The 23,830-nt window shown below is 42.7% G+C and overlaps 1 protein-coding gene and 1 long non-coding RNA gene across 3 annotated transcripts in view; both read left to right on the forward strand.

The window, feature by feature from the left end:
- The first annotated feature begins 525 nt into the window (after positions 1-525).
- On the forward strand, positions 526-6,284 carry LOC140249593 (uncharacterized). Its single transcript, XR_011903039.1, has 3 exons — positions 526-574; positions 4,763-4,832; positions 6,215-6,284. It is a non-coding gene; the product is annotated as an uncharacterized lncRNA (long non-coding RNA).
- Positions 6,285-10,741: 4,457 nt separating this feature from the next.
- PPP2R5A (protein phosphatase 2 regulatory subunit B'alpha) overlaps positions 10,742-23,830 on the forward strand; it is a 37,683-nt gene continuing 24,594 nt past the window's right edge. For both annotated transcript variants that reach the window (XM_072332563.1, XM_072332562.1), the window contains exon 1: positions 10,742-11,722. In XM_072332563.1, the coding sequence (XP_072188664.1) occupies positions 11,572-11,722 (151 nt within the window). In that variant the 5' untranslated portion in view covers positions 10,742-11,571. The remainder of the gene's footprint in view (positions 11,723-23,830) is intronic.

Consider the following 23,830-nt stretch of genomic DNA (forward strand, 5'->3'; position numbering starts at 1 on the left):
GTATTTTCTTTTTTTTTTTTTTTTTTCCTAAGAAAAAATCAGGACTCATTTTTGCACCACTTTAGTCTCATAAACAGCAGCTGATCAGCCCAGTCAATCAACACAGATATTTAAGTAACACAATGGGAACAGTGACTTTGAAGTTTCACCCTTTTTTTTTTTTCTCCAACAGAAAAGGCAGTCAATTGTGACAATAAAGCTGCAGATACACACATTAAGAATTTGGAATTCTCACTGCCCTAGTGAAAAAAGGAGCAATAAGGACAGTTCAATGACAAAAGGGTTTTGTAGTGTCTACCCATGTAGACAGCCGTACATTTAACACTGGACTACAATGATGTTTGGGAACTGTTGAGTCATGGCCTGAACCACTGACTGATCACTGGAGGCAAGGAGTGGGTCAGCCCTGGGACCGCAGGTGAAGGCAATTCAGCTGTGCTCCTGGAAGGTGTGGAGCCTGGCTGCACCTCTCCTAGATTCCATTTAAGGGCTGACTGCCACTGAGGAGGGATCTCATTCTGGAGATTCCTCCTTTGTGGAGTTTTTCACTGTGAGCCTAAATCTTTGGATACAGGTGGGTATTCCTTCTTTGTACCTTTGGCATCTCACCATGCTACTCTTTCCAGCTGTATGTTTGTTGACTGTGAAACTGAAATTGTGCTAAGGAGTAAAAAACTGGTAAGTCCACTGAGACCACTGTTGTAGAAATTGCTGAATAAGGAAAATAATTTATGATCCAGGACATGTATTTGGAGATAGGAATGGTTCACTTCCAAGTATAATAGTTAAAATACAGAAGTTTATTGTAGCGATTTGACTATATTATTTTGGGAATGCAGTATTAACAGCAATAGTCACAGGAAGCAATCTCATCTTCTGCCCTTTAGAGTGCTCTAGAAAAGCAGTTGAGTGTGCCAGTATTGAATAAAGCAGGAAGACAACTTTTAACAATGCCTCCCCTGTTTTCAGAAACTCAATTTGCACAATGGAAAAACAGGCATAGAAGTCACGGCATGACCCCGACGCATGGCCCAGTACAGCTGTTGACATGAACAGAATAAAGAAAATATTACGTAAGAAATTCAGGGAATGGCAACAGCACTTGCAAAAACTCTCACTTAATAAATCTCTTAACAGCAAAAGAGAAAAGAACCAACCTCAAAACTCAGAGTAATCATTCTTAGGCTAGAGATGAGCAATGCAGTCTCTGTGACAAAGCCTGTTTTTGGAAGTTACATTGCTAAGATCAGTAACAGCATTTGAATATTTGGGGATCAGTAAAGATTTTTCTTTATTGAGGCTTATACTGAAAGAACGCCTAATATTTTCTGTCTTTTTTTGACATACTTTATTAAGCATCAGCTCTGGTGAGTTGATGCTCTTTTGTGAGAAGCACATGTGAAAAGCTATGAAGTAATGCATGCACTAGCCCAATTTTTTGTAATTACCTTAATTTATCAGACGTGAAATGCCCTCTCATTTCAGGAATGTCTAAGCCACCTCTTTGTTTTCTTGTACAGTACTTAAGATTTGAAGATATGCCCCATGCTGGCTGCCCAGAAGACAGAAAGCTTTCACAAGCAGCAGAGTAGGAAGCAGGCAGTGCAGTGTACCAGTGTGGTGCCAGCTACAGAAGCGCTGTAAACTAGTGCTTTATTTGATGACTGGATCTCAAATGTTGTCTGTAGGGACCATTTCAATACCTTGCAGAAGAATGCAGCAATTTTATCTGTCTTTGATGGGGAATTTTAGTGCTGAGGGTTTGCAAGGATGTGGAAGAGCTGACACCACACTGCAGTTTTTAGGCAGATATCCCAGCAAAGAGCAGCTGATGTGGCCAGGTGCAAAGGAACATTCCAAGCCCTTTCATTCTGTTCAGTCAAGGGACTGAATTTAATCTTTACAAGTAACCAGAAGAGAACATACAGTATAAATTTAATCATCAAATTGCCATGTAATATAATGCAGGGCTAGAACACTAGAAACACTCAGGTGGACAATGGCTATGGAGAAGGACACTAGTAGCAAGATGTCTAACACAGGGCAACATACTTGAGGATTGAATTATACTGGTCTGAAGTATAAATGTTCAGAATAGCTAGATCTCCATACTCTATATTTAAGGCTGTATATACATACATATTTACATAGTCTTAGTCCAGTCCTTTCTCCATATACATTTAATGTTTTAACCTGTGGCAGATATCAAGTCCATGAGTTGCTTTTAAAAGCAGATCAATTTATACTTCTGCTGCCTACCTGTTCTGGAAGACAATGGATGACTACTTTTCAGGTGCATATTTTAATGACCATTTTAAACAAAATATCTTTTTAATTCAGAAAACTTGCTTTTCTACATTTCATTTTGCAAAACCTGGCCTTTGGGCTCATCTGAGGAACTGGTCTTTGATGTCATGTTAGCAAGTTCTACATCAGTGTAACTTTGACTTTTTGATTGTCTGCAAAACCTAGAGTAGAGAGGAATCAGGCTACCAGTCATTGTATGGATGAGAAAATGTAAGGGGATTCTGCAACACCCCTGGTTGGGACATACATTACCGAATGAGTTACTTTATTTTTCCATTAGGGTTTGTCTTATATTTAAATAAATTGATCAGTGAGAAAGAATCTAGGAAGGGATTAGTGAGGTGCTTGCTATGATCATTCTGCTCCTCTTCAAATAACTCTGAGGACTACTAAGACAGAAAAGAGTCTTGAAATTTGTTCTCCCTTAAGAGCTAACAGCTTTTTAACAAAAGATAGACTGGAGTAACACATATAGTCATTGCAAACTGTTCTGATCAGAACTGGCTAATTAAGGCTGTAGCTAATGCAGTTTTGAAAGATGGTTTGAGTTAGTATCTAAAACCCTTTAAAGTGTGCAGTATCCTACTGGTAAACTCCAGTGTATGAAAAGGGATGCACAAAAAAAAATGAGTAATAAGTGGTGGGAGTGAATGGAAAACCTTCTGTAATACTTCCTTGTGAAGTATATTTTCTGAAGAAAGGGTAAGGATGAAGTTTTGCTTCATCTGAAGAATAATCAGTGCATATTTCTATGGGGCTGCTCCATGGTATAGTGGGGTTCAAAGCAGAAGAATGTTGAATATGTACTCTTCATTTATTTTGTAAGAGTGTTGAACTATGTAAGTGCTGTCCACTATGCTCATTTCCCAATGAAGATGGGATTCTTAACAAAGGCAGGTGAGCTGATGGCTTTGGCAGTAAGATTGCCCTAGAGAGCTCACCCTTCTCCCAAGTTTAACTTCTGAAGCCAGCTTAGCAGTGAAGCCAGGGCATCTTCTCACTGCATGGTGAAACCGACAAGCTTTAGGACATACATTGAATGTCACTGAGTATAAAAAATATTTATCTTTTTTGTGGCTAGGTAAATATAGGTACGTCTACAGCTAAATTTCACACCGGAGCTCATTATGTTTACTGTGATAGTGGTAAACTCATTTTATACTGATTATCTTTTAAGAACACTCAGACCTGTTTGATATTCCTGACACATGGCTTTCAAAAAGCTCATTCCTGAAAGTGAAAATACAACAGTATTTTTCCAGTGCTGTTTAACTTTCTGATTCTTAAACAGTAAAGCAATACTGCTATTTAGATTGCAAGGGCAGCAGGAAGAATATTTACTCTATTTAAAGCTTCTCTTTCCAGAAAACATGGTTTCTGTATTGATTTAGAATATGTGGAAACAGACTTGATAATAGGTTTTGTAAAAATAATAATAATAAAAAATAATAGTAAAATGAACAAACTAGAGTTATAAACTGAAATTACCTTATCAGTATGACAAGGTTCAGAGCTAAAGACACGATGTGCCTATAACTGGTTGAATTGCCAGATGAGATTAGTCTTTTCCAAATGTGGAAATGCTGCATGCTGTCTGATCTTTCTCATACTACACAAACTTTTATTTATCTCAAAATCTTTACCTTTTTAGCTGGTGTTGACCTGAGACATTAGAAATTATTGCAGTCTACAGCAATGAGGGGGGAAAAAATCCGTTGTTAAACACGTCTGACTCTTGGAGATAATTCAAATGGAAAAAAATCCAGGTCATTGGCCTTTTTAAATAGACCCCCGGCAATATTTACTCCTCCATAAATAGCACAGTCACATGGAATAAAACAGTGTTCAGTAAAGCCTGCAAAACAAAAGAACAATTTACAGACTGAAACACAAACTGTGGCTCATGTGTTCACTGGGTAGGATTAAGTGAGCTTGCTGCATGGTCTGTGCTTAGTGCCCGTGGTGTCAGATCCGCGGGAAGGAGAGCAAGTCAGGTCACCTAAGGGGCTCCATCCTTCTGCAAAAGCAGGGAAAGGCTGGGACTCTGATGTACACAGTGACCTGTGAGAGACAGCTTTTGCTATAACACCAGATTTTGCTGTGGCAGAAATGAGCGTCTGCTTCCTTTACCATCGTGACTAAGAGCACATCTACATAAGCAAAACTCACTGGTGTTACTGTGCGGCTTTAATTTGATCACTGTGGTTCTTCTGCTATAGCAAAGGCAGTAAATTTCCCTAAGGTAGGCAAGTCCTAACATGGAGCTGTGTACTTCTGAAATGGCAGTAAGGCTGTTTGTTTCAACTGCTGGCAAAAACAAATCCTCGTGGACGTTACAGACAAATGACTGAGTTATTATAAACATCACCTAGATTTATTAAGAGCTCAATTCAGTCTCTCCTGTGGGTTTACTCACAGCGATGACTTTATCCCATTTTTTTTCCCAAACATCCAGCTCTGGGAGCCATGTTAGTGCATGAAAACCATAGCTGTCTCTTTAAAGTTTCTTCCAGCTCTCAGGACAGGTGAGTACAACTTGAAAACACGAAGCAACCACACAAAAACTTTGTAACCTACACGATAAATTCACAGACCTACAAATGCATAGGATTTGATTTTTTTCCACTGACGAGAGTGTGGAGGGATTGATTATAATGATCCTCCTTAATACTGGCACTCATTCTGCTTTCTCAATAAAAAGCTACAAAAACATGTCCCTCAGAAGGTACTGCTTGAAACTGAGGATGGAAAGAGAGGGCAAACTTGCCAGCAGCAGCTGTCAGGCCACTGGCTAGTGGACTGCAGAGACCTGGCTGTTATGGTTTGGCTCTTTGTTTCCAGCTGTTAAATCCCCGCAGAGACACATGAAAATATAAAACTTATGTTCTATTATTTTTCCAAGTAATTACCACTTCCAACATGGGAGTAGAATTACAATTTGAGATGCAAAACCGATTCCTTACAGAGTATTCTACATTGTGAAAGTGTTTGGAAACCCTGGAACAGCGAAGTCTTTCCACTTTGGATTTACTGAAAGACTTACCAGTTCTCTTCATTTCCCTTTGTTACAGTCTATATCACATCTCTTAGCTGTGTTTTGTACTTTTCTGGCTGCCACAGTCATTAAGTTTCCAAGAGCAGCTGATTCTTAGCACACAGTAATTCTCGTTAGCCTGCTGAGAACTTGACAGAATAAGCCTTGTTGTTTGTTTGTTTAATTCCCTTCCCTGAGCATTAGGAATTATTTCTGAAAGAACTCTAGCTCCCAGGTGTTTGCTATTAAATGCAAACATTTCATAACAGAAATGTTTCCTTTTTATTTTCTAAATGCTGTTTTGAACAAGCTTTGTAGAAGAGTCCTAGCTAGCATTTACAAAAATCCAGTTTTCAATGGAGAGAAGCACTTAACAAGTGGTAGTAGAAAGGTTAGAGCTGGTACGGTGGGTTTTTTTCCTTCTTTCTTTGGTGGTGGTTTCAGGTTTGTTTTGTTATTTGTTTTAGTGAACGGAGGTGCTATTTGTTACATTTAGAAATACTATGAATCCATTCTTCTTGCTATAAAGATTGCTACATAACACAACACAGGTAACAGATTAACATATATACATGTTTATGTGCTGTAAATTTTTGCTAAGGGAATGCCATTATGGACAAGATGCTAACTGACTTTGAAAGCTTAGCTGTAAACCTATGTCCCTTAGGGGTGCTTTGCATCTTACTGAGCCAGGCTCCTGTAGTGCTGTCAGACAGCACTGTTTCTACTCAAAATGATAATTCAAAACAAACAGAATTAAGGAGTTAGTTACTTTGGGATATATTTTCATTGGCCTATCAGTTAGGACAGTTGGTGTACGAGTGTATGTATGTGCTTGTGTACAAGCTTCTTAAAATTATCTTTTATCTGCAGCCCAATGATGCTGGATTGCCTGACAGAAGATGTAATTAAAAGGTTTTTAAAATAACAACATGAATCAGAGCTACTTTTAACAGTCCATTGCCTGCACATACCCTTGTGCATAGTTTTGCCTGGAAAGACTTTAGTGACGTATTCAAAGGTATGTGGAAGGAAATCTAACTCAGCACCCTTAAAAAGAAGGTCTTGCCAACTAATCTCTGGTTTTCAATCCCAGAATCCTGCTCTGGGAGGAAGGTAGCAGATGGTCCCTGAGATAATTGATTTGGTATTATTTAAGGATTTATCAGGCAGAAGACTTAGGAAGACTTCTGCTGTGCAGAGACTAGCCAGTGTGGATCACAGAACATAGTTCAACCTGACATATGTGAATAGCTCATTTGGTTTTACTATGACAGTTCAAGTGCTTAAACTTAATTCCATGTATACTTGAAAGAGCACGGTCTTAACCCAGAAAGTATTTTAAGTTAGTTGAAATATCTTTAAAAATGGGCAGGATGGCACAGTAGTGAATAAAAGCACTACTGCAGTCAACATGAATTTTCCTTGAAAATTCTGAGAAGGAAATCAAAGTAATTCATAGCTTTTCTCCACAAACCTTCCTGGCTGAGGGCTCACATACTCATGGCATCCTCTTTATTGTATTGTTCCCCCCACTGTCTCTGAGATGAACTGGATTTCTTGAAGCTTGGCCTCTCAGCACCTGTACAGAAGAACAACAGAGAAAAACCGTAGTTCACTCCTTGCCTGCTGGCAACTAGATGATTCTCTGTATCAGAATCACCGAGGTTGGAAAAGACCTGCAAGATCATCCAGTCCAACCATTCACCATTAAACCATGTTCTCCAACACAGTGCTCCTTGAACACCTCCAGGGATGGTGACTCCACCACTTTTTCAGAGAAGTAGTATTTCCTAATGTCCAGCCTAAATCTCCCCTGGTGCAGCTTGAAGATATTCCCTCTAGTTCTCTCACTGATTACACGAGAGAAGAGGCTGACCCCCAGCTCACAACAACCTCCCTTCAGGTAGTTGTGGAGAGCAATAAGGTCTCCCTGAGCCTCCTCTTCTCCAGACTGAACAATCCCAGCTTTTTCAGCTGCCCTTCATACAGCCTGTGCTCCAGACCCCTCACCAGCTTTGTAGCCCTCCTCTGAATGTGTTCCAGGGCCTCAGTGTCTTTCTTGCAGTGAGGGGCCCAAAACTGGACACAGTACTCCATGTGTATCCTCACCAGTGCTGAGTACAGGGGGACAATCACCTCCCAGTTCCTGCTGGCAACAGTTTCTGATGCAAGCCAGGATGTGGTTGGCCTTCTTGGCCACCCGGGACACTGCTGGCTCATCTTCAGCTGAGCATCAATCAATACTCCCAGATCCATTTCTTCTACACAGTCTTCCAGCCACTCCGCCCCAAGCCTGTAGCGCTGCCTGGGGTTGTTGTGGCCGAAGTGCAGGACCTGGCAATTGGTCTTATTGAACCTCATCCCATTGGCTTCAGCCCAGCTCTCCAGCCCATCCAGATCCTTCTGTAGGGCCTCGCTACCCCAGGGGCAGATCAACACTTCCAGTAGTACTTCCTGCAGCAAGTGCTCAGCAACAACCTGGTACTAAGAGCCCCATGCTTCCAATCCAAGTTGGACAGCATTGCGGAATCATGTTCCCATTCACCTTTCCAAAGGTCTCACTCCTGAAGAAAAAGATGGTAAGAAGATACAGGGGATAAATCTCTGTAATTAAATGAAAACAACTGCAAATATGACTTTTAATTAAATCTGTTCTAAAATGCTGCAGCTCTGTTTTGAACAAGGATCATGAATGATGATGGGTTTTCTTCTAAGTAAAGTTAGGTACACGAGGTTTTGCAGAATCAGTGTTTCTGTGCATATTGAAGACTCTGATTGAAGAGCAGGAACAGCTTGGCATAAAATTACTATTCACAGCTTTCATTGTGGACACCACAGACTTTTATGAATTAGACTTGGAGCCAGCAGCTTATAACCTGGCATCATTGCTGTATGCCTTAAATACAGTCTAGGAATCATGGGGTTCAGAAGCTGACTCAGAAGCAGCTCAGACAGCTGTGTAAGAAGCAGTAAGTGCAGAAAGCAGGGAAGGGTAATCTGCAGCCTTCTCCAGTGCAGCTATTTCAGACTGCCAGCCACAGCTCTCTCCTGTTTTCTCCTTTTCCCCAAACACAATTCACAGGCCTTTTTGTTCAAATGGCCTCATACAACATGAACTTCAACTTTATTGAAGCATTCATCAATTCAAATATTACCTTTTCAGTTTGGGAAACTGTAGCTGGTCTACAGTAGAACTGATGGTCCCTTCCTCCTCCCCCCCCCCCCCCCCCAAATGAAAAATGACATTAAAGAGACATCAGGAAACACAATAGCTCAAAGCACTTCTCATTTATTTGAGATAATCAAGCAGTATATTTTTTGTTTGGCTGACTCAGATTTCACTGATATTTCTGACACAATAATAGTGACAAATGAAGAAACAACCTGAAAATGTTTTCCAGTGCAGCTGATATGAAAATCTCATCACTGCAAGGCTAAACCTTCTATTTATTTAGGGCTTTGCATCAGAATTTGAACTGACACTATTTTATGACATTGTTTCAAACAACATGGCAACCGTCCCAAAGCCTTGGAGAAAATACTTGGAATCCCAGGAAACATTCTGATGCTGCTCAGAACCCGTATAAAACTTTTCATTAACTGTTCTGAAAATATTTAATAGATAAAGCTTCACAGTAGGCACTTTTATATTGGGAACAGGCAGCAAGGGTTGAGTTGCCAATGAACAGCATTCAGGACACACGGGACCGTGTCACTTTCTAAAAATGGGTGCAGAAGAAAATGACAGCTGTTGGAAGGCAGGCAGGAACAGAGGAGCACACACAGGACCTGGCTCCTACTGCTGCCTGCATAGGACCTAAGGGCCACAGAGTGCAATGTGAATTCACCAGGCAAGGAACGCAAGGATTTCCTCTACTACAAAGAGCAAGTTGGCAGTTTAAGGTCTGTACACTTAGAAGAAAGATATAATTAGTAGAGATAGTGCTGATGGGAGAACTGAGAAGGGAAAAAATGACCGAAGGAAACAGAGCCAATGGTTTCTATTGAGGAGGCATAAAGCTATTATCGACACATGGCTTTTGATTTGTGGATTCTATTTAAGCTCCACCTCATGAAAGCACTTGAGCATACCTGACAGCATTTGCATCCTACTGAAATTGAGACTGTAGCATCTGCAATTCTGTGATTTTAGATGCTAAAAACGCTCACTTGTCAAATTGGTACCTAGAATTACCTCTTAAGAAACACACTGATGTGTGTGAAGCTACTCTGCACCCGAATGACTACAAGCTAAGGCATCCCACATGTTTGCAGTTCAAAAGCTGGGCTGTTCACAGCTGGCAATGGGCCTGGGCAGGTCACCTCTGTGCTGGGCACACAATTTTCACACGCTTGTTGCTTCCCACTTAATTCACCTCAAACCACATAAGCAGGACTGCATTTTTCTTCTTGAAACACATTGTAACAGAGACGCCAGATCAAAGTTTCACCCTCAGTTCAGAGTCGTATTTTGCTGTGCGGGAAGACCGAAGGCTCTCAGATTTCTGTGTCCCGGCCTCACAGGCACCTTCTGCGTCAGTCTCCATCCCCAGCAGCCCACAAGCCTCTCAGCATTCTCCCCGAGCCAACAGAACGGAGCACTCGGTCACTCCCTAACTATTGACCCCTAGGAAGTTAAGCACGTGTCCTGGATAACTCGTGTTTCGCAGCCCGTACATCCAGACCGCGACTCCGTGTGAGAGAAACACCGCCACAGCAGCGCAGACCCGCGGCAGCCGAGCTGAGCCGGAGGCGTAAAGCAGCGCACAAACTGCTGCGGTGCGAGAAGGATGGGACAACAAAGTTCCGAGTGCCGCGATGGCAGCGCAGCGCACACAGCACAGCGCAGCACACACAGCACAGCACGCTGCGTGCTGCCGGAACTCCGCTCGCGCCTCTGGCGCTGGAACGAACCCCTCGCAGCAGTTTCCTCCGCGAGGAGCACATCCGCACGCGGCCGCCGAGGGCCTCCTGGAAAGGAAGAAGCGCGGCTGACGCGCTCCAGAGCAGCCGGGAACCGGCACGGGCTCCGCGCTCCCCTCATCACCCCCGAGCCGCAACAAGAAGCCCCGGGGACCGGGAGGCTGGCAGGAGCCGGGCAGAGTGCGGCAGAGTGCAGCGGCCCAGGAGCGCAGCCGTTCCCCAGCGGTGGTACCGCCGGAGCTCCGCGGCCGCCCGCTCCCAACTGCCCCCAACCAGCGGCCGCCCCCCGCGCAGATTGGCTGAGGACCGCCCCACGGCTCTCCGCCCCTTCCCGCTTCCCGCGTATTTATGTCGCCAAGGGAAAGCCCGCCCACCCCGCAGCGCGCTGTCGATTGGAGGAGTCTGCTGTCAATCACGCGCTCCTCGTCGCGTCCTCCCCACCCTCCGGCCTGGATGGCAGGGCTTGCACGATTCTTTCTCTCCATTGGCCGCTCGGCGCCGTCAATCACCGCACGGCAACGGCCGCTCCTCGCGCTCCCTCTCGCCCCGCCGGCGCTTTTCCGCTCTTTCCCTTCAGCTCCGCTCCGTTCGCCCCGAGTCGCGGAGCCGCCGGCGGGCCGTGGCGGAGCGACGGGACGCGGCATGACGGCGGAGGCGCGGAGAGCCTCTGGCGGCGGTTGAAGGCGGAGAAGGGGCGTGTGGAAGAGATCGACGGGGGAGCGGGGGGTGGGAACAGCCTCCCCGGGCGGCGCGGCGCGGGGCAGTCCGGCCGATGACAGCGGGATCGGCGCGGCCAGCCGGGCTGAGAGAGACGAGGAGCGAGAGAGGCAGGCGGCGGCGGGCCGGGCCGGGCGGGCGGCGGGTCCGGCCCTGAGGAGGAGAGCGGCCGCCCGCCCGCTCGCCGGAAAGTTTGCGGAGCGGCTGCCCCACCGGGCAAAGTTGCCGTCGGGTTTGTTTGTTTGTTTTTCCTTTTCCTCCCCCCTTCCGCTCTCTCCCCCCCCGCCTCCCCTGGAGCCGGCTCGGCGCGGAGAGGAAATTGCGAGGGAAGCAGGAACTCGGGAGCCAGGCGCAGCCCGGATCCAGGAGGCTCGGGAGCACGGAGCGCGTCCCCTCGGGCGGCCGCCCCAATCCCGGGCTGTGCGCGGGGGCAGCAAGCTTTGCTTTTTCTATATCTATTTTTTTCCCTTTATTTTTTAATTTTTTTCTTCTTTCCGAGCCCCATTTTTTGCCCGCCCGCTTCTCCCTTCGCTTTAATATATGCTTCTGGAGAGCGACGTCCCCCCGCGCCGCCTCACCGCCCAGCCATGTCGGCGGCCATCTCTGCCGCGGAGAAAGTGGATGGCTTCACACGGAAATCGGTGCGCAAGGCTCAGAGGCAGAAGCGCTCGCAGGGCTCCTCGCAGTTCCGCAGCCAGAGCAGCCAGGTGGAGCTCTCGCCGCTGCCCCAGCTCAAAGGTACCTCCGTTCCCCCGCCGCCCCGCTCCCGTACGGGTGCCCCCGGGCCGTTTCCCCGTGCCTTCCCCCCGGATCCTCCTCGCTCACGGGCTCGCTTTGGCGGTCCGTTCCCGTGCTTCGGTAAACAAGAGTCCTGCGGGACGGATGTCGCCCGCTGTGCCGGGGACTGGCCCCGCTACCTCGCTCCCCTTCTGCGGGTCACCCGGGAGCGAGGGTTGGCTGGGCAGGTGCTCCCGGAGAGGTCGTGCCGCGCAAAATGCAGGCGATAAGCTGAGTTTAGGAGCGAGGGGATTGAATGCTACAGCCCGCGAGCGAGCGGTGGCTCCTCCCACGGGGGGTTTGCCAAAGGAACTCTGTGCTTGTGACATAACGACCTGAGTTAGCGGAGTGTTCGCGTTGGGCCCGTGTGTTCTTTGCTATCTCTGTGGGACGCCGTGTGAGTGACCCGCTGCCTGCCTTGGTGGAACGGCGAGGGTTTGTCTCCCTCCTGGGCGCAGCGAATGAAGATTTTAGGCGTTGACAGTAAAATGAGTAAGAGTTTATCCTTTGTTGTGAAACTGAAATCAGAAAGTACATAGTTCATGACAGCAAAAATGAAGCGGAAGTTAACAGCAGCCTCCCACACCTTTGGATGCTTCATTGAAGTTCTGTATAATTCTCAAGTTAGAAAAATAGTGATTAGACAGGGAATATAAATTTGTTAAAGTCTGTGACAAGGATCTGGAAAATAAGGGTGAGGTTACCTTGCTCTTGGTGTTACCCAACAAATAAAATCTCCTGGTTTCTAAAGCAGCATCATATGATGGGGGAAAAAAACGTGATGATTTGCAGCAAATGTCTGAAAGCTGAGTGCAGCATGGCCAACTAGTTTAGTCCTAGCTGATAACTAAATCCTTGTCTGTTTCATTTCAATGGGTTTTACAGTCACGGCTGTAAGATCTCAAGATATTTTCTTGCTTCTCCTAAATGGTGGGTGTTCACGAATTGTGAATCTGGTCATTAGCAGAAATAATATTAAGTGCAAATAAGTTTGGGCAGGAAGGCAGCACCGGAATTATTTATCTTCTTTGTTGCAGTGGCTGTGCCCATTATTGCTTAAACAAGAGAGCTGTTCTTCGTGGTGCTTATTTGTTTGTGAAGTTCTTTCCTATCTTGGTATTCTAGCCTGATCTATGGGATTTATAACCAAAATAATTTCTTTGAGATCACGATTGATTTTCTGCTATTAGTATGACAAAACCTGTTCTTAATAACTTACAAGGAAAGACAAATTCACGTGCTGCTCAGACAGCCTATTTCCCTCAAAGATCGTTTTAATAAAGCTCCAAAGACCTTGTAAAAAGCACTTGATCAATATTGCACATAGGTGGCAGACTTCAGAAAGTTTGGGTCCTGATGCAGTAAACAGCTGAGTGTTCATTCTTCAGGCAGGGAGCACTTCCAGCTTCAATCAGCAAAATACTCGCGTTTGTTGCTGGACTTCAACATAAACCTAAACTTCGTATGATTAAGTCTTCAAATTTAGTGAGTGCAGTTTTACGGCTTTTTGCTTACTGTGTGGAGAAAGTTTGCATTGCATCAGCAGCTCGGCTGTTTAGAAATCCGAGGCCATAAACTCTCACAGGAATGTGTTCAGTTAAGCAGAGTTCTATAGCTGTTTGAATTGCCTTAAATTCTTAAAGGAAAATCACAGCTGTCCTTATGGTTTACATTCAGAGTATCACCCTCCAAATCTGCTTCAGAAAACAAAGGGTAAATCTGCTTTTAGGAGCTACAGTATCCCACTTAGTCCTGTATCAGGAAGTTGGGCAGCACTCTGCTGCATGCTTTGTCCCCAGGACTGTGGTGCTTGCATATAATAGGAATTTAGATATGGAGTGAACGTAGCTAAGGATATAGGGTGTTTTCACCCCTTCGCTTCTGACTCCCTTTCTCCCTTCCCCTCTCAAACCTCCACTGGCCTCAAACCACAGGAACTAACGGAAGAAAAGTGTTTGTTCTCCATAAATGTACAGTTTTGTGGAACTTCTTGTTGTAGTCACGTATGTCTCTGGAAGATGAAGCTCTGCTTTATTCTTTAAAGCCAACGTGAGATTCAGTAATAGTTGTGATGCTGTAATGTCATCTACCAGCTGCGTAGACAATGTTCCTAGGGAGGGGCAGAAAAAGGAAAGTACAGTCATTATCCTAATGCCCGAGAGTGCTCAGCACACACTTAAGAAATTAGACTGAGACCTTTTGCTTTTCCAGATATCTTCAAATAAATGTAGGGTGTTTGAAGCCTCTACTGGGAGAAAAGTAGCATTTTGTAGATGAAAAAGTAGTTTGGTGCTACTAAACATTTCCTTGAGTAGATTTTTTTTTCCCCTCCTTTCATCTAGGGACTGTTTCTTGTTTGCCACCTAATATAGACAGACCAGGTTGTGTAAGGCCCTTTTGGAGGGGTCTCCATAGTAGTGTCTGGAAGCCTGTCGAAAGATGTTTTTATTTACATAATTCTGGAGCTAATTGTGCTGTTTGTGTGTATTCCCTAATTTGGCTGCTTGTGATGTCACTGCTAGGAGAAGCCCTGTCTGTGAATAGCAGAGGTCCCGCACGGTACAGACTTGTAACTTCAGGGAGTTTGTGAGGGTGGGGGGAGGGCAGCCGCACTTCCTGTTGGTTATTAACGTTAGGATTGTTCATGTGATATTATGTATCATTGCTGGATAAAAGCTCGGCAGAACCTAACTCATCTAAAATGAGTGAGGAATCTGTTGTTCAGTTAAGCTTCCTCTGTATTTGTTACTTAGGAGAGATGCACTTTAATGTAATGCTTAAGCTGAATAAGCAAGACTGAAGATTGAGAATTTAAAGAAAAGAAAAAAATTAGACCTATGACATACTGAAATTGCTCCTTTTCATTTTTTTACTTGCTGGTTTACTTAATAGAAATCCTTTGCAAATCTGCAGCCAAAATAACGTGCTTGTTAGCAGCAGGATTTTGTCACTTAGTGGGCAATGCCAAGAGTGCCGGGCTTAAAGAAATCTGGTGGAGGAAGTGTTATTTTACCACTGCAAGGAGGGGTAGTGTTGTCTGGTTAGTGACTTGTTTTGGAAGGCTGTGAGAGCACGTGCAGTCAGCTTCATTGTTGGAGGAAAGAAAATAGCCTGACCTTGGGACTTGGTCTGACTAATGGCAATGTAACTACACATATTTTATGATCTTTGAGCTATGTAGAAATACAGGTGGAAAATGGGAACTAGATGTAATGAAAGAAAAAGGTCTTGCTAAAAATACAACAGCTTGTTGCTTTTGTTTAACGCAATTAATATGGTCTGTCAGGCCTTAAAACAAGCATGCCTTTTTCCTGTTACCGAAGTTGTCAAGTACAGCTGGAATGAATAAATGTCTCCTGATATCTTTCTCAGTACTGAAGATCCATTTGGGAAAGTGCATGTCACTGCAGGCTTATTTCCTATATCACACATAAAGAACAAAACTATTAAGAGAAATTCTTAGTATTCGCTTCCAAATTAAACTGTCTCCCCACAGAGAAAACTCTGGCCCTTGCAGCAGAACAGCTGGAAACTGGTCCAAAAGTCTGTCAGCTGTAGGCCAGGGTTGGTTGTAAGAATCTCTGTGGGGCTGTACGGTGTAGTGGTGGAATAGTCTGGGATAAGACGTTTGTTAAAAGTCCTTCCAGTAGGTAGTTTTAGCATCCAAGGATGGGGCTCAGAATAGGTGCTAATGGTAGTATTTTCCTTATTTAAGCCATCTAGTGGGAGCTTGGATTTGACTGAGAACCAGGTGCTGTGTTCAAGTCAAGCTTTTGTGGAAACATTATAGGAAGGCCTAATAAGTAAGATTGCTTATGGGTATAATTTTCATCCTATTAAATCCAGCAGGGGCAGTTTGGACCTTAAACATCTGATGCTTTGAGTCATCCAGTGCGTATTTCAGAGTGACAAAAATAAATGGAGTTAAAAGCATCTGAAAGGAATTTAATTCATGCTAACATTAAGTTGCCTTTGTTCCCAAAAGGAAAATACCTTTCAGATAGTTTAGAATGGTTTGCTTTTACTACAGCCCTAACAAATATTTGTAAGTTAAAGGCAGTTGTGTGTCCCTTGAGCTTGCACTGTTTTGTGGTGGTGTTTTTCTAAATCCCTGATAATTCAATGCTAGTTCCTACAGTGCCCCATCCTTTACCTTTTGTGTTTGGCACTGCTTGCAGCTCCAATCTTCCCAGCTACATTTTTCCCTAAGAGGTGATTTCAGATGAAGATGTTTGGTGGGGAATATTCAAAGAACTCCTAGGTTCAGTCTCTACAGGGCATGCAGTGAGGCACTTAGAGCTTCTGGTTAGTGAAGTTGCAGTCTTGAAAAATAGACAACCTGTAATAGCTAAAGGAGATTAAAGGTGCTTTTTTCCCCCCTTTCTTTTAATAGTCTAATACAGTTCCATTAAATTTTTTTTTTTCCTATATTAAGGAACTGTTTCTAGTTTATGGAGTGGAACATTTGGTCTGTAATTCTTAACAAATTGACCTTTTTTATCCTTAGACTTGAATTTTTGGTCTTAGAATATTCTTCCATCAAGAACAACTCCTAAATATAGAGCCTATTGACAGTCTTCACATGAACTTTTCTATTTAAATCTTTCACATCTTCTGCGTGCCAGCTTAGTATCACATTTCTTTTTCCATATTCGTTGCTTTCTAGTTTAGTCAGATATGAGTTTTGCAGGTGCTGCATTTAGTGGTAGTTGCTGTAGGAAATACAAACAGAAATACTGCTTTGGCTGTCCGATCAAAAGATTATGTCAATCAGCAACTCTTCTTAATATCTGTCTTCCTTAAAATTGTTTGGTGTTTTTGGAAAGGCGCTGTACCAACTGCTCCAGACAGATTGATGTTCTTTCAGTGTAGAAGGGTTAAGTGTCGTGTTGTTATGAGACAAGATGTTTCCCTTGGGAAGAGTATAAAATTCAACTTGTGCCATTGTAGCACAGGCAAAAATTACATCTGTAGTCTCGGAGCAGTGTGTGAACTTTGAAGGTTGGAACTACAGGCTATCTAGACAAATAAATGGTAAATAACTGCTCTTGTATAAGAGTGTCTTGGCTAAACACTCTTCCAAAAGCTGGACTGACAGTGGCAGCTTATTTTAATGTTTGAATCATAGGTTTTTATCACAGCGTCACTGAAACAGTTTCTGTTAAGTTTTGCTGAGCTGCTGCTCACTCTCAGTGGTATACTTTAGACTTAAAGGCCAAACTCTTCTTAGTTAAGTTACCAGCAATTTTCCTTCATGAGACCTTATTCTCAGCTGCTTGCAGCATTGCTGAACTCTTTGAACTGAAGTTTTCCATGCCAAGTATGGACAGTTTGATTTGGAACTGTTCCTCAAGCTGATTTTCTTAGTTTCAGCAAAAACAATTCAAACTGTTTCTAAGTCTAGAGTAAAAATACATTATACGTAGCCAAGATAAAACCAACCAACAAAAAAAAACCAATAGTCTTGAGCTCTAAACCTGCAAGTGTATTGCAGATGGTGGTCTGGAATCGGAAGCAGCAGGCTGGCTGGAGATGCCAAGTGGAAAGAGAGGGCAGAAGGGTCTGTAGCTGAGCCTTCCTGTCTGGCAGGTGCACCTAGGCTGGAATTTAGGATCTTAGCACTCCTGTTCTGCCAGAGGCTGGCTGTGAAGCTTCCTGGAAATACCATCTCCAATTCTTGTTTCTTCATAGTCTTGCATTGTAACCAAGGAGGTTTGAAAACCTGTGACTCTGAAGAGTGAATTTTGAATTTTCACTAGCATAGGGTTTTTGCTCGATAAATCAGGAACTCATTGCGGATGAATTGGTTCATCAAGTGAGACTCTTGAGAATGTAAAGGTTAGCAAAACGAGATTTACTTTTTCAAATTACTGATTAAGAGAAACTGATGTAAATGGGGCCATAAGCATACTTTAAATATTGACATGCTCTGAGTAAAAGGGGTGGAAATTGCTTAGGATATTTTCTCAGAAGAAATGAGAAAGGAGGTGGGGTGAGCAAATCATTTAGCACTGGTGGCTTCTGTAGGCAAACAAACACTTATTAGTCTTCTGAGATGCGAGATTAAGATGTAAATGTCAGAGCCCTCTAGAGAGGCATAGGCTGGGTCCCACAATGCAGTTGGGAAGGAGAAGGTTTAATGATTTGTATTTCTGAGGATTTTCCCTTAGGAGTAGGAGGGAGCAGGAGCAAAATAAACTCAGCACATCTTAATGATTTAAGTAGAGTTTAAAAACAGCCATGAGATTTTGCCAAATGGAAGTAGATTGAGGTGTAGGAGAAATCCCTTGTTATCCTGTTATCCTGTAAACCTGATGTTTACAACTTTTGGTAGAAAGAACATGCTTATAAAATGGGTGAAAAAGAAGTATTTTGGCCCTTTATGTATGCAGCTGAATGCTTAGTTTAAGTGAAATGGGTGCAAGTGCTTGAATGATTGTTTGCTAAAGACAATGATGTATTCCTTTTGAGGTCAGTGGGAGTTAAGTCACTGATCACAGCAAGACCAGGATTTCACCTTTGTATCCAGTATAGTTTAATTTAATTTCTTCCTACTTTTACTCTTATATCATTATTAAGTATCATCTTATTTGTTTGAGGAATCAAGAGACACAAGTTTAGCCAATTATTAAGTGTGTATTTATGCAAGGAATCACTCCAATGCCTGTAACTTCCATGCTGGTTTACAGAGGCAATCAAAGAAAGAATAGGGTTTTCCTTGGTTTTCCTATTACATTACTCCCCTATACGTCCTCTTCATGTGCTTAAAACAGTATAAGTGCTAAATTAACTGTAAAATGAGCTTGTGTAGTTCTGTGCAGTAATGTTTTAACAGTTACCCTCTTGCTTTGCAAAGAACAGTTTTGTGTTGCACTCAGCGCTAATTTTACCATGTGATCATGATAAGAACATTCCTTCAGGTTTTGGAAGATTGATTGCTAAAGTTGGCATAACCTGGTTGAGTAACTTCAGCATTTTATTCAAAAATTAATTTGTTGGGTCAGGCAGACAAATGACTGGGGAAGAAGTTAAGAAAACAGACTTTAAAGTACATTTAAGTTAATAAAAGGGGCCTTATTCAAATAGTAAACATACTTTCTATCCTTTTAGCCGTAGAGGTGCAGATGAATTTGTTTGGAGCTTCTGGCCAAGCAAAGCTTTTTTTTTTTTTTTTTTTGTGAATTTGAGGATGTTATTAACGCTGTACTGTATGGTGGTTATTGAGCTGAAATTTGTGCTTAGTTGGTGTGGCTCACCATCTTGTCACCTGCTTTCCAGATGGCTTTGTACTGTGGTTTGTGGACATATGGAGTAGTACAGCTGTTCAAAGAGGGGGGAGCAGCAAGCAGAGCATTCCCATTACTTTAATTCTAAGCAGGGGAGATGTGGAACATTTCTGGTCTTCATGACCCTAAGGGTTGTTTTGCATCTTCAAAATGACATATGAAAATCCTACATTGTGTCAAACACATAGATTTAAATAAATAACTTTTCATTAAAAGCAACTGTGTCTGGGAGAAAGCATAATTATAGAAGTCTGTTGTGGAGTTGACAACAGCTCTCGTACTTTGGTGCAGTATGTATTAAAGGAACCAGCAGAACCACAGTGATTGTTCCCTTCTCATCTTTTGGATGTGGCTGTCTTAGGGACTTGGTTTGTATTTGCTTTCCTTTTCTGTAGGGCATGAGTGCCCAACCTTCTTGCTTGCGAGGGTCATGTTCAGGGCAAAGGGATTGTCTTAGGTCTTGTATACATGGGCCACACTGAAAGTAATGCCTCTTATTTACATTGAAACAGCAGGTATAACTACACAGTAACTGTTTGATAATGCAGATTCTCAGCTACAAAAAAACCCTGTATTTCAGCATAGTCACCACCATTAGCTATGCGTTTTTGCCAGTGATGAACAAGAGCCTGCATACCATGCTTGTAACACTTCGCAGCAGCAGAGCTGACCCACTGTTGGCACTGCTGAAATGTACCACCCACCACCTCATGGTGCTCACATCTACTGTTTGCTCTCTGTAAATGTTCAGAAAGGATCAATAACTGTCAGTGAGTGCTGTTTTTTTCTGCATGGAGAAATTCAGTGACACATCTTTGGTTGATACACGCTCTCATGTCAGATGCTGTTGTGTCAGAGTGCCCCTCTGCTGCTGTCTGTCACGCAGCAACAGCATGTAATGGAATATTGGTGGGAAAGTTCAACTTCTACAGCTGTACCAGCAACATTTGCCTCTGGCATCGTGGGCCAACATAATAGAATAGGAGGCATTACTTTCATGGTGTATATAAATTAATGGATGTAGTTAATAAAACTTTCTTTAATTTTTATCTGCTTTAATAAACATATTTTAAAAGAGAGCAAAACCATAAAACTAGTGCCCTGGTTTCAGGCCAACATTGCCCCTTGCACACCGATGTGTGCTTGTTGCTGAGGCGTGTGTTACGTTTCTACATCTGTTTTGGAAAAGCATTACCAAACCTGTCCCATCTTCTTGCCTTCCAAATAAAAATTTCCCATTTCAAAAGTCACTTATTCCCCAGTTTAATGGTCTGGCTGTGAACACTAAAGCCATGATGAGGTTTATCATCCTTACGTTTATCACTGTCTTCCATAAAGAAGCAGGCTTCCTATTCTAAATGATTTTAAGATTAATATTACATAATAATCACCAACCTTTCCATCTTCACCGAGCCAGTGAAACCAATATTTGTGTTTGCATGCAGCAGAGAATGCTAAACTCCTGGAACCTCTGGGTAAGTTCAAGAAAGGCCCATCCTGGCACGTGATCAGTCATCACCACTGCTTGCTGCTTTTTAAAATGAACACAGCAAATGTAGTAGCAGTGTACGCCAAAAACAAGTGAACACACTAGGGAACATGCCAGTTGTCTTACTGATGCAAGAAAACTTGCTTCAAAGTCGAGAAGAGTTGCATAACTGGTCTGTGAAAATGCATACATCAGCTGCACATATATACATATATGCCTTCTATAATAAATGCATAGTGTCGCTCCAAATGAAGCTTGCATGCAGTTAACCACATGCAAATTCCTCAGCTTCTTGGTAATTTCTGTTATAAGCAACATCGATTCAACTGTTTCATGTCACCAGCTGTATATATGTGTGTGCATGTATATCGTGTATATATACATGTATGGTATTTAGGTTTTGTTGGGTTTTGGTTTTGGGGAGTTATTTGTTGCATGCAACAGACTTTCAGTTAGGGTCTGAATGAGTGATGCTCTCGAGGAAAAGTTTGTAAGGTTCATATTGTACGTTTTGTCAAAGATGAGTTTAGTGTGATAGGATGATCCATGTTCCCATTCCAGTGGTTGATATGGTGTTTGCTTTGGTAGATTTTCTTCTTCTTTTTTAACACACACACACACACATTATATATATATGTAGGGGTATGTGTGTATGTATCTATCTATACATCTCTCTCTCTATCTATATCTATATAAAAACCATACCAACTTGTGTTAAGGAGTCGATATGGTTTTAATCCCACTTTTTGAGAACATTATGAAAGAAATGAGATGAATTGTGGCAGGTCTGGTCACTAGAGTCTTGCTATTTTTAACTTTTTGGGGACCATGTGAGCAATTTATTACCTTCTGCATCTGTTTGCATGTTGTCTTCTGTAATTAAGTGGCAGAAAATAGGGCTATTAAATACGAAAGCACTTCAGCTGGGTACTTTCCTATTGTCTGAAGTGTCTCATTTGAGTCAAATTCTCATTAAAGACAAGGGATTTATTGTAAGAGGCCTTAGCCATATGAGATTATAAGAATGCTTGGAAGATGGTAGAAACAATTTAGATCGGAGACACTTTTAGTTTACTGTCACTCCAAGGAGTCATGTCAGAGAAAATTTGTGACAGATGTTGTTGGATCAATGTAGGCTTTTCAGATTTTCTGGACTGATTTGTTAAGGTCAACTGCTGGCCACATGGAGTGGCAGATGAGTCTTGCTGCAAAGCAGTGCTGCTATTGGACAGAAGATAGCTTTTGAGTAGCACTTTTAGTTAACAACTTTAACATTTTTTTATAGCCTAGAATTCCTAGCTAACTTATAAAGCCAGAATGAAGTATACGAATAAAAGTCAGCATAGGCTGTTATCTCTATTTAGTGTGAGATTTTTTTTAATTACTTTTTGCTGTAGGATGTATCAAGGAGTTAATCTTAAATTCTCAATATTCTCATAAGCAAAACTTGTGATTTCTTAATCTTAATTGCTTTCAACTAGTTATTTAATTTTATTTTATTTTAAAGGATATTCATTGCTATTTTTGCACAGCTCTTTGGATAAAATGCATGTTCTAGGGATGGTTGAGCAAATGGGAGGGTGCTGTGTTACATTTTTAAAGTAGCCTTCACGTGGATCTGTTTGCAAGTCCCACCTGATGATCACATGCAGAACAGTTTATCTGTAAGTGGTGGAAGCTGCAGTTCAGCACTTTGCCTTGATTGCTCCTTTGCAGTCCTTTGGATTTCTGAAGAGGAGTGACTGTTTTTATGAACATACGTGTCCCAGGCAGGATCGATCAGTGTGCCTCCCATGCCTTTAGTCCTGTGTCAAATGTTTATTTTGGCTGTCTTCTGTATGTGGTATGGCCTTCCTAGTATCATAATGTTTGAGAATGGAGTTCTGCTTTGTTATCTTCTGAACCACCCCCTCAGGAAGAGAGCTTGTTAACTCCTAAGGTATATAATGTTGTTGTTGTTGTTTTTTTTCTGACTCTCTTATCTGACTTGCAAATCTGAGCTGTGTTTAGTGAAAACACCCAGGGCAACTCCTTCCAGGATTCCAGCAAGGCCTGTAGACTACTGTAGGGCTATGGGTAATTGGAAAAGGTATGCTGCCAAACTGTGCATTTAAAAAACAAAACAAAAAACAAAACCCACAAAGACAGAAACAAAAAAAAACCCTATTCTGTTAGGAAATTGCACTTATTCCTTAGATGGCAGCATATTTCTGGATGGGGGAAGAAAATATGGCAATCTGATGACAGGATTCCTTGGATACCCAACACGGTGCATAATTCTGGTCTGAGTAGTTCTCGTTGGGCTGCTGAGCTACCAAAGGCTGAAATTGTGGGAACATCTTTTACGGATATAAGGACAGAGTGTAAGAATATTTTAGAGCACCAGTATAGCAAAGTACACTGTGACATTTCGTACAGGGGCTGCATCTTTCTTTAAAATGGTGTTTAAAGTTTGCTTTTTGGGAGACAGGAGGAGGGGAAATAATATATAGTTAAGATGTTTCAGTTATGTCATACCTGTGAGGCTGGAGGATATGGTTACAGCTATGGTTAACGGCTTGATGCAGCTGAGAGAGGAGTTTTTGCTCCCATTTCTACCCTTGTGCCAGACCTGGTGATCATCAGACCCCTCCAGAAGCCATTTAACTTCACTAATATGGCCATGTTATTGAGTTAAAGCAACGCACGGAAGGGTCTGACAAATTCCAGAGCCAGTGTTGAGGGATAGATGTGACTGGAAGCAAAGGAGGGAAAGGATGAGTACATGACAAGGGAGACCTCTCCTTGTCAGTGTCAGCTAGCTGTTTTGCCGCCTGTCAAGCTGCAGGCATAGGCTTCTGAGGACTGGGAGGTATATTCTGTCCTCTCTTGTAACATCAGTTGCACCAAAACTCTGTTAACGATGTCTTACCATGGCTGTAACATAAACACTGGAGCTCAAGCCTTTCAGGTGCTTCAGGAGATTGCAACAATAGTGCACGCAAGAACTTCACAGGACAAAAACAAATGTTACAGTGATGTTAGGCAGAACTCCCTGTGCTTGATTTAGAAGGGTTAGACCAGAGTTTACCAGAACAGCCTCTTTCTACTCTGGAAAGAGGAAACTGTACAGCAATGTTGATATTCTAATGAGGTGAGGAAATAGAAAAAAACAAGCAACGTCTTCCATAGTACATGTGCTTCTCTTGCTGTATTATTGTTAAGGCTTCATTCTTCGTTTGCAAATCCCTCCAGTACTGAGTACAGCTGCACATAGTGAGTTAATTTTGCACTGCCTGGGAAAGTAAGTTTTTG

Source organism: Excalfactoria chinensis, chromosome 3 (genome assembly GCF_039878825.1).
Source record: "Excalfactoria chinensis isolate bCotChi1 chromosome 3, bCotChi1.hap2, whole genome shotgun sequence".
NCBI lineage: Eukaryota > Metazoa > Chordata > Aves > Galliformes > Phasianidae > Excalfactoria > Excalfactoria chinensis.